The sequence below is a fragment of the Salvelinus fontinalis genome, chromosome 35, assembly GCF_029448725.1.
Source record: "Salvelinus fontinalis isolate EN_2023a chromosome 35, ASM2944872v1, whole genome shotgun sequence".
NCBI classification, from domain to species: Eukaryota; Metazoa; Chordata; class Actinopteri; order Salmoniformes; family Salmonidae; genus Salvelinus; species Salvelinus fontinalis.
Window position 1 is genome coordinate 2,815,836 of NC_074699.1, and position 14,776 is coordinate 2,830,611.

Here is a 14,776-nt window from a genome sequence, read left to right on the forward strand (position 1 = left end):
AGATAATTTAATGTTCATTTCTCTACCTTAAGCCTCCTCCAATGTGATTTTAGAGAATTTGGCAGTAAGTCCAACTGGCCTCACAACCGCAGACCATGTGTAACCACGCCAGCCCAGGACCTCCACATCCGGCTTCTTCATCTGCGGTATCGTCTGAGACCAGCCACCCGGACAGCTGATGAAACTGTGGGTTTCCACAACCAAATAATTGCCGCACAAACTTTTAGAATCCTGATAATGCACGGTCCCATGTCTGTGCACAATTCTTGGAAGCTGAAAAGGTCCCAGTTCTTCCATGGCCTGTATACTCAACACAAATGTCACCCATCGAGCATGCTGTGGATAGACGTGTACGACAGCGTGTTCCATTTCCCGCCAATATCCAGCAACTTTGCACTGCCATTGAAGAGGAGTCTGACAACGTTCTACAGGCCACAATCAACAGCCTGATCAATTTTATGCGAAGGAGATGTGTTGCACTGCATGAGGCAAGTGGTGGTCACACCAGATGCTGACTGGTTTTCTGACCCATGCCCATACTTTTTTTTATAAAGGTATCTGTGAACAACAGATGCATATCTGTATTCTCAGTCATGTGAAATCCGTAGATTAGGGCCTAATGAATTTATTTCAATTGACTGATTTCCTTATATGAACTATAACTCAGTAAAATCTTTGAAATTGTTGGGTTTATATTTTAGGTCAGTGTAATTCAAATTTTTGAGAGATGATACCCAAATGGCTATGCTTCTTCTGTTGTCATCCTCAGCCAGCAGCCCTTCCCGGAGAGGTTAAGGATCCGGGTGAACCGTATCAGCATGCACGACTATGAGGCCCTACATTATGACAAGGAGAAACTCAAAGAAGCCTGTGAGTATTCCATCTCTATCTAATGCACTGTGACTCCATCATCCTTCAGGTGTCGGCCAGCCTGTTCAAGGAGGAATGCAGCAGGCCCTTAAGTACTGCTTCATGCAGGGATGTTACTGCAAGCCAGAGGTGTTTTCAGTGATGTAGAACTCTGTAGTCTACACATTTTAGTTGTTTTTATTGCCGTGAAGTTGAATTTCAAAATGGCAGGCTAGTTTTGTAGAGTTAAATCCTGGCCATTCGCACAAAAGGGACCTGAGCCAGTTGACAAGCTATTACCTGAAGATATACTACATGTGTCCTTGTGCCATTTTAGGGGCCGATTCCGACCCAAGTTAAGAGCATAAATGGAACGTAATTCCCTTTCTCTCTATGCGTATTCTGACCTTGAATTTAAGCATGAGAATAGCACGCTATTCCCCTGCTATTTGTTTGGGGTGGAGATTGAATGAATTAAGGTGTGACAGAGGTGTGTCAACAGATACGGCATATTCTGATCTAATTTCCTAATAATTCTACCGGTTTCAAGTGGAAAAAGCCTTTACCCACTAGAAATAATACCATTCACCATGCACTGTAATTGACAAATTGATGAGAGCTAGAAAAAGGAGTAATCCATTTGGATAAGGGAATTGTAAATATAAATGACATTTGTTTTAGAACTCTTTTACCTTATAATCGCTGGAGACAAATGTGAATCCTGTCATATGGCAGAAAATGGAAGCACATCAACTTTCCCACAGTAAAGTTTATGAAATGCTGTGACATTATGCAGAATTTTAATTGTACTGCCTTTTAACGTGCAGGGATGGGCACGCACTAGTGTCTTAATTATTTCCTATTATTTATCATGTTAAATATTAGCCACTATCAGTATCGACCGTCAGTAGGCCTAATAACCACACATATTTTAACTGACAAATAGTTCCCTTCAGTTGGTATGGCCTACATTATCATTCCATTTATTTACGTTGTTTCATTTACTTTCATTTGCTTCCTCTGTAAACCATGTCACAGCCATGTGGTTGTTACAGAGGATCATTAGTAACATTTGATCATGTAAAAAAAAAAAGAAGACAAGTATGCTAATTAAATTGCTATGGAGCGGATCGCAGACCAAGCCGGAATAGTTTGAACCCGACACATGGTGCAATACTTGGCTGTCATCACACAGTTCCATGGTTAGTGCGGGCAATAGACCAGGGTATATCCTACTATTGTACACTATTCTCCCTATTATAATTCTATAAACACTAATCTTCCAACATCACAATGGGTTAAATAACTAAATGTGGCAATGTTCAGAATTAATCAAACCACCATTTTCTTTCTTTCATGCGTAAAGGCTCTTGTTTTTTCCTGTTTTTATTGATTCATAAATACTTTCCTAAACCTAAATAATCTACAAAATCGGATTTATTTTTAAATCCACCAATTGGTGCTGAAACAGAGATGAATATGCATATATTTATATTCTAGTGAGTCTGACAAAATTAGAACTTAAAGGTACACCGTATTTAAAGGGATGGCTTAAGATCGATGTGCTGAAAAGCCTATTGAAGGAAAACTCTACGAGAAAATCTGTTGGCCAGCAAGTGGGAGGGTTTTCAGCGGCTGAATGAAATGTATTCAGCGCACGCAAGGGAACCACGCCTGCAAAGGCAGTTACTCACCTGCATAAAGTAAGTCTGAATAGCAACTACTGAGAAGTGCGTAGGAAAGGCGTGCATAGGAAAGGCGTGCGTAGGAAAGGCATCCATTTCCTGAGTCTCAATCCGCCCCTTGGTGAACTGTCAGCAAGAGTGTTGATATCACTTCTCGTTTGTGAAATGGACTCTAAATCTACACAGCGACTGCATAGACTCTGTCACTGTCAAACGTAGGTTAGCACAAATATATTTAATTTGGGAAAGACACACCAGGCTCTTGATCGCCCCTTTTAAGGATGCCGCCATCAACTAGCCTCGCTAAATACAAAGGAAAAGGAAGTCCCTTTTGATTTATATGGTACTTAGCAGAAACCCCACAGAGATGGAACTCTTTCATTTTCTCACTTCCTGGCTCCTCCTGGAGGGGGAGGCTCCAGGTTTTGCTATCCGTCCACCTCCTCCCATCCCCGTCAGGCCACTCAATTGCTATGAGTTTATCAGTGTGGGCCTCTCTGCATGTGACTTTGGCTAGATATCAAGTGTATAACTGTGAGGCGATAATGAGGTAGCTACCCATTACTGTCTCTAATGGATGCCCAGGGGCCCCAGAGGGGCCTTGTCAGTGGTTCTGTGTTCTACAGCCTCCTGCAGTACCTGTGTGCCAGGACGACGCAGTAATCACCTCCATAACACAGCTAGAGCGACCCCCCACTCTTAATTGTTCTCACATTCGCATCCTCATGCACAAACTTAACTATTCCAGACAGTGTCTCAGACTGTTAGTTAGTTCTTTCCTTCTTAAAACAAAGTTTGTTTGTTTTGTCTTTAAAAAAAAGTGGGCAGCATTTGTTTGGACTAGACCTTTGAAGGCTGTTGTTCAGGAAGTTAGGCGGTACTGAAGTTGTATATGATAATCCTCTTCAAACAAAACTGCAACAATTAACTGGCCCCAAGTTATGTAACTCTGATATGCAAGTGACGCTGTTTGGGGCTGTTTTTTGTCTCTAATGGCACAAAACCCAGCTGCTGTGGACCGACCTTGTTGTTGGATATCTCCAAAGAAATATGTGAAATAAGAAAGTATGATGAATGTATTCGGTTCTTCCTGAACTCTTGCAATTATATAGACTCGTATTACCATCCCGATGGCCGCTGTGGAATTCATGTAGTGAAACGGAATGTAAGCTCGCAAAAGTTCCTGGATGGAGGTACGGGGCTAGCAATTATAATACAGGATGGAAAATCTCCCAGTAGGTTTTGATGCTCAGGCATAATTGGTGGCGGTCCCAACAGTTTTCTAACAGTACATACCATTCGGTTCACGGAATGCTGAAAGTAGTTTATTCTTTGTTTTCCACCACTAGATGTCAGAACATGCAACTAAACGAAAAGAAGATATGCTTTTAAACCTGAAGTACACTTTAACTGAGCCTAGAAATAAATTCAATGTCCATATTAAACTGTCATACGGTAGTCCGATAACGTACTTTGTACATAATGCACCCTCATGCTTGCTGACATACAAGAGAATTCCAAGGCTGTTTTTGACAGGCTTAAGTGAACAATCCTGTCATTCAATTTGCACATAGTTCAGCTTCATTCTGGACATCACACTCAGACTCTCTCTGGCTAACACTGAATCGAGTTAGGCCCCCGATGTTTCACGTGGATCTTGAGGTACAAATGATGTTAGCAGTCATAGCTGAGGTTAATACTCTATGCTCTCGTCGCTGATACCAAAATATAGCACGTGGCTGCTACCACGTTAGGCAGTTGTCTCGGTTGCCTGACACCTATAAAGAGCTTAGACAACCTCACTGTTGCAGAGTGAGGAAAGCAAAAGAGGGTGGGGGGGGGAGAGAGGAAGAAGCCGAATTGAATTGGAGACAGACTGTTCCAGGGTTGCTAGGCAACAGCACATTCCTCGGTGGAGAAATCTGCCTGCTTTTCTCTCTTTCCGCCTGTAAAACTTGCTGCTAAGAGCCACTTTTTCAATTCACAAATTTCAGCCTGATGGTCCACGAGTCTTTCACTTCTGTTCTGACCGCAATAGAAGGCCCTGTGAATAGCCCGGATATTCATGATCACATAATGTGGTTTTGATGCACTCACTGATACATAGCGTATCTGCTCTCTCACTTGCTGCCCAGTTGTACTTTAGGCCTAATTGCCTGTCTCTAGTTTAGCACAAATCAATGGGCATGGGAACAAATCACAAACATGTCACCAGACAGTTTGTCCTCTTGCAGACATCAAATTTAGAGAATTCTTCCTCTGTTATTGTGTTGTATTGCTATTTGGTTTACACACTTCACCTACTTTGACAGCCGTTTCAAAGGGGTTTGAGTTCACTAAGTGCATTGAACTTTGCGTGGCACTCTATGAAACACAAGGCATCCAGGAAGCCCAAGTCTAAAATATCCTTGATCTATTGCCAACAAAAGGAACTTCCCCCAAACCATTCTGGGTTCGAGTTGATAAATGGACACAATCCGTTAGTCTGTCTCTTGTAGGTTGTGTCTATGAGCTAACTGTGGACCTAGCTGTAGAATGGTTTTTCATGGCTCGATCCCTGGGCGCCTGCAGCAGTGTTTAACAGCATGTTGTCTCTCATCTCTCCCCACAGCTATCCCACTGGGACTTATCGTTGTCCCGGGAGACAGTGACCTGGAAACATGCCGCTCCCACATCGAGAGGCTCCAAGAGGTGAGAAATTAAGGAAGTGGGGTGGGGGGGGGGGGGGGGGGGGAGGAGAGAGTCTGGGTTGATGAGGTAAATTGAACCCTGGGTAAAGGAGAGGGGTAAGCTGATGAATGACAGGGACGACTGAGCGATGGGGGGACAGGAGAGCATGATGAGGAGATAAGAGGCAGAGAACATAAATACAAAGGAGCTGGGAGGACTCAGAAATGTCTGTAATGGAGGACAATACAGGCAGAGAGTAGAAGAAGACTAAAGGGGGTAGGACTGAGCTAATGCCATAAGAGGATGTGGAAAATAATTCTGATGAAGTTGTGAGCGTGCAAGAGATGAAGGAAGAGAGTAGGTTAGAAGAGGAGGAAGGAACTTGCTGATGTCGAGAGCAATTACTCGCAGGCTGGTCTACGGTGGCTCATCTGGACAGACAAGACCAAAACTGTCTTTAGGATGGGAAAGGATTGCATGTGTGGTTGTTTGTGAATGGGGGAGACTGCGATTCTGCCAGAAAATGTCATCCTTGCCCCTCTAGCTACCTTGCTGTCCCTTTTGGCTCAAAACCCATTGAAATAAATAGCGCAGGAAATTTGTTGGCGATTACCGGCACCACCTCTTTGCAATCATTTGATTATTATATTCCTCCTTATTTTTAACCACAATCACTCAACGGCTGTCCCTCATTTGTTGCTGTTTTCATCAGCTCATGTCGTAAGAAAAGGCTGAAATTAAATTTAGGTTTTGTCTGCCACTAATGGAGGCTTGAAGACTAAAATACTGTTGCAGAATGGTAATTGCTTCTGTAATATGTGTAATCATCCACTTTCATTATATGTTACTCTCAAAAACATATGTTCACCAAATAATAAAGTAGGACTCATAGCACACAACAAAATGGCATAAATTGAGGGGGGGGGGGGGGGGGGTTGTTTCTCCCACTACGTTCAACCCATTTTCTGCAATCCAAAACCAGTCATTATAGTAGCTTCAAGACGAGATGCTTATTTTCCTATCGCAATGTGGTGATTTATTTTGGGTAGGGGCATTAGACAGAAAGGAGAGTCTCCATTTGCGGGATTACAGTGTTTTTGGGGCTATTCCACAGGACTTCATCTCCATTCATCCCTCCTTCAAACGACTGGTGCTCCAGGTTGGTAAAACGAGACAGGACATGGGAGTCTGTGGCATGGAAAGGAACAAGTCTGAAAAGGAAACATTCCCCTAAATTAAAAACGACCTTTTAGATCACAGATGACATTTTACATGGACATTTTAGTCATTCAGCAGACGCTCTTATCCGGAGCGACTTTCACAGACGGAGCAAACACAGACGGAAACAAACAGACGGAGCAAACAATAACATCAAATATAATCTAATTCAAGAACAAGGATGAGGCCTTTTATCATTACCATGTTGTTTTCTCTGAGAACACACTGTTTGAGTGCGTGATGCGTACTGTAGGCTTAAAGTCCGAAGAAAACACTTGTCAAACCTGTCCCTCCCTGTGCATAACCGTCAGACACGTACGGCACAAAGACAGCACTGCAGCCACATGGTTGCATTAGGTGTTTTACTTGGAATTGTGTGTTTGATCAGCTCTTCCATTGCTTATTTTTGTCTCCCAAGAAAATCATCTAGAGCACAAATATACTGCTCACGTCCTTGTTGGCTTAAAAACAAATAAGCTGTCCAATCGGTCAATGGTGTGTGGCATCAATATTCAAATATCACTTTTACAAAGTGATTTCACCACATGCTCTTACCCAGAGAGCGAGAGGTTGTGGGTAGATGCTGAGACTGCCCGTCTCCGGTGATAACCACACACTCCTCCCAGCAACCCTGGCCCTCCTTTAGATCCCTATTCACAGCTTAGCCAAACCGTCTGCGTAATGGGAATAGCTGAATAATAGAGGCTGTACTTTTCTATCTGTAGTGGCCCTGTTCCCCTATGCAAACCAATCCAAATTTGTCCCTCTGGGAAGAGATTTTCTCCTTGTTCCTCGGTGCCCTGAAGCATGTTTTGATGTGTTTGTACTTGTGTTGTGAGTGTTTACTCTCTCTCCCTTTCTGTGTGCATGAGAGACATTGTAATCAGGAATATGTTTGCCTGTGATTTTTGTATGCAGCAAGCATCCAATGTTTAAGAAACTGCTTAAGTTATGGTTGCTTTGGCTATGTTATTGCAGTTAGTAATACTTTTGCTGAATATAAGAGAGCACTATGACCTAGACCAGTTAGTGGACTAGTTGATACTGTCTCGTTTGGTGGTTGCATGTTTTGGGTTCCCTGTTCGAGACCATGAAAAGTCTGGTGTTCCTTAGATTGGATACCTTGTGCACACAATTGTCTTTGTTTGTTTGTGTGGGTGTGTGTGTGTTTTTCTTGTAGGTGGTATCCAGTATTTGTGCTCAAAGCTAAGCATGATCTTTCAGCATAGTTCCTGAGTGCATGTATCATAACATTCTGTACACTGCTATCCTCCGGTTCCCCTTGGAAGTTAGATGGACTGGTCAAGTTTACCTTTAGATGGGAAATCAGTAGTAGGTTTTCTTGACCACAGTTCAACTGAACAGGAAAAACTCTCAGCCCTAGTTTTAGCCTATAACTATAACTTGGTCCTGGAGTTTTCCTGTCCAAGGCATGGCCCTAGAAATGACTTCTGTAGTTGTCGTCACATTCCAACAGGTCTCTTTCAGTCTGTACATTGAATAGACAAATGCCCTTTTGTGGCTTGCCTCAGCCCATTTTCCTCTAAACATTCACTTACCTTCAAGATCAAGTTCTGAAGAGGATTATGCAAATGTATCTCATTGCATAAGGTCACTGGACTATGGTACCTTTTTAGAAAAGCTTGGGTTAAGTACAGTTCAGCCAATGCACAGAACAGTGACCAAGGAAGGAATTGTTGGTCTTCGGACCAAGGATTCTGTGACTGAGGGGGGAAAACACCTGCCCTCTTAAACTCATGGAACTCTATATGAAAGAGTAGAGGAGGGGTTAATATGCTGGACCCTTTCAGTGAACTCACTGCCCAGAAAAGTACTTTTCATTACAAAAAGCCTGTCTGAACACAAGACTCAGGGCCTTTAAATCTTGCCCTACATCCAGCAGAAAAGGTTTTTATTATTTGAGTCCTCTGTTTTTTTTTCAATGGACCAGTAAGTTGGACAAAACAGAGTCAAGGCCTTCCAGTCTCATTTAGGGTTAGTCTAAAGAGCAGGCTGTTGTGGAACTAATCTCATTGGTCCCATTTCATTCTCAGGAGGATGATGGAGCTAAATCAAAGACCCCTTCCTCGCAGAAGCTTTCACCAAAGTGGTGCTTCTTGGACTGTAAGTACCACTTCTTATAAAGAGTGCTGCTATTGATTCCTTACACTTTCTAGAGTGAAGTATTCCTCTTGTGCCTCCTCTTTTAGTCCCCTACCTATCTTCAACGTTTTAAGAGAGAGCGCTTCACATAATCTGATCACTGCAAGTGGGAGCCTCCCGTCTCTTACAGGTCACTGTTTTCTTGGTTCATTCACCACAGAATGTCATGTTTTGTCAAAGGTAGGCTTAATATGATAGAACAGTGCCATTTTTCTGACCTTACGATTAGTGCGCCAGTGCATTTCTTCTGCAGGATAAGGATTCACATTTACATTACAAGCAAATATGCACAGCATAAATTGAGTTAATGTTCAAAACACAGGTTTTGAGGATCATTTGAACATTTTGTTTTCGATTTATTGTTTTGAAGAACTGCAGCTAGGTAGATCAACTTACAGAACATAATTGGACACAGCCGTGCTGCGTTTCTGTGTGAATTAGGCTCTGCCAATTCAATTTAACCGAGCTCCACATTATCAACAGCTCTCGTGCAAAGATACAGAAATCAATTCAATAATACTGTCACTGATTTGCTTTGAATGTTTCTGCTCTGTTGCATAGCAGAACAGGAATCTTCTGGGCAGACTTCATGCTTGCCTGTGAGATACACTTAAGCATACAGTTTATCATCATTCTGTCAATAATCTGTAGCAATTGTCAGTGATTCTGCATGTCTTGTGAATCTATGGCCCTTTACGTATATCCGACTCTTTTCTTGTTGAGTTTTATCAAGCCATCGTTTATTCCACTAACAGTCCATAGTTCCCATGAGAGAAAATGTATTTTGCAGTATTATGAATGACATGTCATGTGCGTTGCTAGGAATAGCTATGCATTGCTATGCATAACACAGTTTACATTTACATTTAACATTTAAGTCATTTAGCAGACGCTCTTATCCAGAGCGACTTACAAATTGGTGCATTCACCAGTTTACATATATGATGTGCTCTTGCTGCTCATCAGTCACTCCACCAGCAGTGAAACTCAAAATCTTCCATCTCCTCACACTGGACTGATATGATAGCTGATCTCTGAAGGCTATCATTGTTTGAATGCTAAGTTAATTCACTTACTAACTAGTGATAGTTGGTAGAGAACGGAGGGTGTTAGAATCTACAGCCAAAATGTTCTCGAGCTTTTCAAAGCTGAATTAAATCCCATAGCTGCTCCATTGAAATCAGGACAGATGAGCTTCTATTCACTGGTAATAAAGCAGCCCAGATCTTAAAGCTCAGTCCAAAAAAAGACAGTTGTAAAGGTCTCGTGTGGAGAAATTATAATTGTTTTCTCTCTCATCAAAACAGCGTGGCTAATTCTTGATTAGAAGCATAGCAAGTGAAATCCAGCTGTGTTCTGATATGACTGATTATTTAATTAGTACGACGGGGGGAACCACATCATTATTTTTGATACGTTCTGATAAGGATGAAGAATGAACACCTTCCCAGATATGTAGGAGAAGCTGAGAAACATGCAGTACACAGACCTGCCTTTAACAACCTTAAACAAATCTAATCTTCTGGGCAAACTTCATGTGCTTGTCTGTGAGATATTCTTAAGCATACAATTTATTTGAAAAAAGTTGGGTTATTCTGCTCAGTGAAGCTGGAAGAAATTCAATTTGCAGCGTCTGTGGAGGACAGAGGGGTCTTTTTCTTGGCACCTTTTGAGAAGAGAGGACGAAGCCTGGCAGATCGACTTAATTCCAGTGCACACCTCCTTTGAGTCTGCTCCCACTGGGCTAGGGAAGAGCTCACTTCCACTTCCTCAGACAGAATGGCAGCGTGAAGCTTAATTACTGGTACAGTCCAACAGTACGGGGCTGGCGGCTGGATGGAGGGGAGAGGGGTGAGACAATTAATTTAGTGGAATTTCTGCTGACTGCTGGGAGATGATCATCTGTAGAAAGTATTTGATCACTAGACCACAACCATGTAAAGAGGTTTTCCCCCACACGTTACTTCCCTTGTCTTAGTTTTTACCCTGAGATGTAGTGTTGTCCATACTCATGAGTCTTTAAAGAGTGTGTGTGATTTTCTTTTGAAGAGCACATACAATTATATTTACATATGATGATATCCGGTCTCCTGTGAATTTGTTTGTAACTAGTTGGCTGGTGACAGTGTGAGATGATCGGTACAGTCCCCCAACACCCTGCAAACTGAATGCATCTTTTGAAAAGTCAATGGGTTTATCATAACTTGCATTAGGGTTTGTCCACTGGTCATTGCCTAATGACATGGTTTGTAAATCTTTTGTCATTTTGCCTAATCTAGAATTACACCCACTACCAGAACCCTTTGACTCTCCTTGTAATGTCCCCAAGTCACTGGGCCAATTATGTGTCCCTATTCTCCTACTTGTTCTGTTGTCATTATACAGGTTACCCATCTTTTCCTTCATTTAACAACATGTGGCAAAGGCATGGTGCGCTTCGGAGCTGGTTGTAATCAGGTCAACGCTTTGATTAAGCTCCTGCACAGTTACCAGCCCTCTCTGGCCTCATTAGAACACTGTGTGTGTGCGTGTTTATGCGTACATGCCAATGTTCATATTGTTTACTCTATAAATCTCGTACTTTTTATACGTTTATTTTTTTCCCTTCTTGTTTTCCTTCTAGCCACAACTGCAGATCGTTTTTACAGAATTGATCGTGCTCAGGTGAGTGTGTGCCATTTATAGATAATAATACATTCAGTGATGGAAAAAGTCTCCAATTGTCATACTTGAGTAAAAATAACGATACCTTTTTAATAGAAAATGACTCAAGTAAAAGTGAGTCACCCAGTAAAATTCTAGTTGAGGAAAAGTCTAAAAGTATTTCGTTTTAAATATACTTAAGTATCAAAGTACATGTAATTGCTCAAACATATACAAATATACCCTATAAAAAGTAAAAGTATAAATAATGAGATATTCCTTATATTAAGCAAACCAGATGGCATAATTGTATTGTTTTTTCATTTACTGATAGACAGGGGCCCTCTCCAACATAATTTACAAATGATGCATGTGTGTTTAGTGAGTCCGCCAGATCAGAGGCAGTAGGGATGACCAGGGATGTTCTCTTGATAAGTGTGTGAATTGGACCATTTTCCTGTCCTGCTAAGCATTCAAAATGTAATGACTACTTTTGGGTGTCACAGAAAATGTATGGAGTAAAAAGTACATTATTTTCTTTAGGAACGTAGTGGAGTAAAAGTAATCAAAAATATAAAAAGTAAGGTACAGATACACCAAAAAACTTTTTAAGTAGTACTTTAAAGTATTTTTACATAAGTACTTTACACCACTGAATACATTGATTATGCAGAGTAATGGAACACCTATAACAAAAGCAAAATAAACAACAAGTAACATTTTCAATGGCCATTAAGATCTGTACATAAGTGGTTATGGTTTCTCTCTCCATAACAGGAACACCTAAACTATGTGACCGAGATATCCCAAGACGAGCTCTTCATCCTGGACCCTGAGCTGGTCATCACGGAGACGGTGAGCACCTCACCAGGGATGCCTGATCTGGTTGATTCTTCTGGTGAATTCCCAGAGGCATCGAGCAAGTTTGCCTTCCCGTCGTCCTCCTCTTCTCCTCCCCCCTCACCGGGACCCAGGTAAGAGAAGCAGCTGCTGCTAACAGCTTCTAATTTGAATTTCTGTTGGAGATAATTTTAGAGCACTAGATAAAGGATGAGGCAGCTCCACTGGAGCATTATGGGGGTTATAACAGTGAATGCATACCAGGTAATTTACTGTGAACCAGTCTGTTTTCAAGTGGTTTCCGGCGGTGCTGTTTTGACAGGCTGAAATAGTGTAGTAATAATCAGACTGGAGTGCCCCAGGTCCAAGACACAAAAATAAAGGCTAAGTAAACCGTGGGCTGAATCTGTGTCTGGACATGAACGCTATAACACAATAAAACTGCACGCTCCTCACGGAGACCATGCTGATTTTGCCCTGCTAAATTATTACTGAGGCGGTAGGGTTGAATGCAGAGGCCATGCTCGCCCATTAACCCCCCCACACACACACACATTAAATATATTAATCATTTAAGTTCTAACCACTGGACTGTCTTCATAATCACCCTAGGAAGGAGAAGGGCCATACTCACCTGGATTCAGAGTGACTTTAGAAATTCTCCACCTCATAGCATGGGACTGTGTCAGCAGGGGCGATGATCCAGGGTTGAAATACCGTTATTGTAAGCCTTACTACAGTACACGCGTCAACTTAACAAAGAGAGAAGCCCGGCCATTGTCTGTTCATGGCTGAACAATACAAAGTGTTCCCTACGTTGCTAACAGTTTTGAAAATGCATTTAGCTCCACTACTCCACTACTAGCTGTATGTTCATCTTTTTAGAAGAAGGACGTCTGTGCGCCAGGTGTGGATATTTCTGTAATTTTCCCACAGTAAATGCCCTGCACATTTTGTAGCCCTTTGTGAATGACTCAAGCAATACACACGGAAAGAGTCAACCAAGTTATTCAAGTAATACCATCGTGTTAAAGTGTTATACAATTGAACATGAGGAGGAATACACTGCTGTGATGAGCTTGTCTTTTCATATCTGCTGTGCATTCATCAGTATTTCCTAGAATCATTTTCAACATACATTAGAAGCTGTCAGTCATTTAAAACCTTTACATATTTCCCTGTCAGTCTAGCTTATCAACTTTTATTGCTCTTTATGCCGTTCATATTGTACAGCAGAGGATTTTCTGTGGACTTCTGTTCTACAGTAAACTTCACCTTAGTTGGAAGTCTCTCTTCGCTACACTTTAGCTCGGGCCCCTGTCCCCCGTCCATTTAGGGATTTAAGGAGTGTTTTGATGAAGAGGAGGTGTGGCGACAGGTTCGTGGAGTTCAAACATGGCAGAGGCAGATCCTAACCCGACCCACACGTTCCCCCTCCAAAGTAAACACGGTGGGACTATATCTGAGGGTGTGTGGGATTGTAGCCTCTCTCTCCCCCTCTTCCCGCTCTGTGGTCTATTGGCACGTCTTCTACAGACTGTCTTTTGATGCTTTCAAAGCAGAGGCCACATTATTTTTGCCATGTTCTCTCATGCTGCTGGCCGGGACTTGAAATAGAATTCCTAATAAAAGGCCATTTCGGATCCGTGACAGGCTGTGGCAGGGGGGTTTTTGGGGGTCTTTTTCAGGTCCTGCAGTAGTAGTTAAAATACTTGGAAGAGGAACACCTGGACAGTGATGTTTGGAAGTTGCACTGTGTTGGAGGCAATTTGCCATAGATGAATGCCACCTTAGTCTCTTGGCAATGTATCAAATTATCAAATGAATTTTTAAGACGATGAACATCCTAACTGTTACATTATTTGCATCCTTTTTTTCAGAACCAATTCATTTGCTGAACTGATCTTGTACCATTTCTTAACTATTCCTGCCACTGGCTCTGAAGATCCCTGGCTTCTTTGTCCTCCTTTCCCTAATCACAGATCAGTTTAAATGTACAGTTGAAGTCGGAAGTTTACATACACTTAGTTTGGAGTCATTAAAACTCGTTTTTCAACCACTCCACAAATTTCTTGTTGACAAACTATCGTTTTGGCAAGTCGGTTAGGACATCTACTTTGTGCATGACACAAGTCATTTTTCCAACAATTGTTTACAGACAGATTATTTCACTTATAATTCACTGTATCGCAATTCCAGTGGGTCAGAAGTTTAAATACACTAAGTTGACTGTGCCTTTTAACAGCTTGGAAATTCCATAAAATTATGTCATGGTTTAGAAGCTTCTGATAAGCTAATTGACATCATTTGAGTCAATTGGAGGTGTACCTGTGGATGTATTTCAAGGCCTACCTTCAAACTCAGTGCCTCTTTGCTTGACATCATGGGAAAATCAAAAGAAATCAGCCAAGACCTCCACAAGTCTGGTTCATCCTTGGGAGCAATTTCCAAACACCTGAAGGTACCACGATCATCTGTACAAACAATAGTACGCAAGTTAACACCGTGGGACCACACAGCTGTCATACCGCTCAGGAAGGAGACGCGTTCTGTCTCCTAGAGATTAACGTACTTTGGTGCGAAAAGTGCAAATCAATCCCAGAACAACAGCAAAGGACCTTGCTGCAGGAAACGGGTACAAAAGTATCTATATCCACAGTAAAAGGAGTCCTATATCGACATAACCTGAAAGGCCGCTCAGCAAGGAA

The 14,776-nt window shown here is 41.9% G+C and overlaps 1 protein-coding gene across 13 annotated transcripts in view; it reads left to right on the forward strand.

The window, feature by feature from the left end:
- LOC129834229 (diacylglycerol kinase zeta-like) overlaps positions 1–14,776 on the forward strand; it is a 134,853-nt gene that overhangs the window by 97,219 nt on the left and 22,858 nt on the right. For 11 of the 13 annotated variants that reach the window (XM_055898999.1, XM_055898996.1, XM_055898997.1 and 8 more), the window contains 6 exons: positions 770–870; positions 5,146–5,225; positions 6,319–6,363; positions 8,477–8,546; positions 11,209–11,249; positions 12,006–12,202. In XM_055898999.1, coding sequence (XP_055754974.1) covers positions 770–870; positions 5,146–5,225; positions 6,319–6,363; positions 8,477–8,546; positions 11,209–11,249; positions 12,006–12,202 — 534 coding nt within the window. The remainder of the gene's footprint in view (positions 1–769; positions 871–5,145; positions 5,226–6,318; positions 6,364–8,476; positions 8,547–11,208; positions 11,250–12,005; positions 12,203–14,776) is intronic. The other 2 variants (XM_055898991.1, XM_055898995.1) reach the window with 1 other exon arrangement.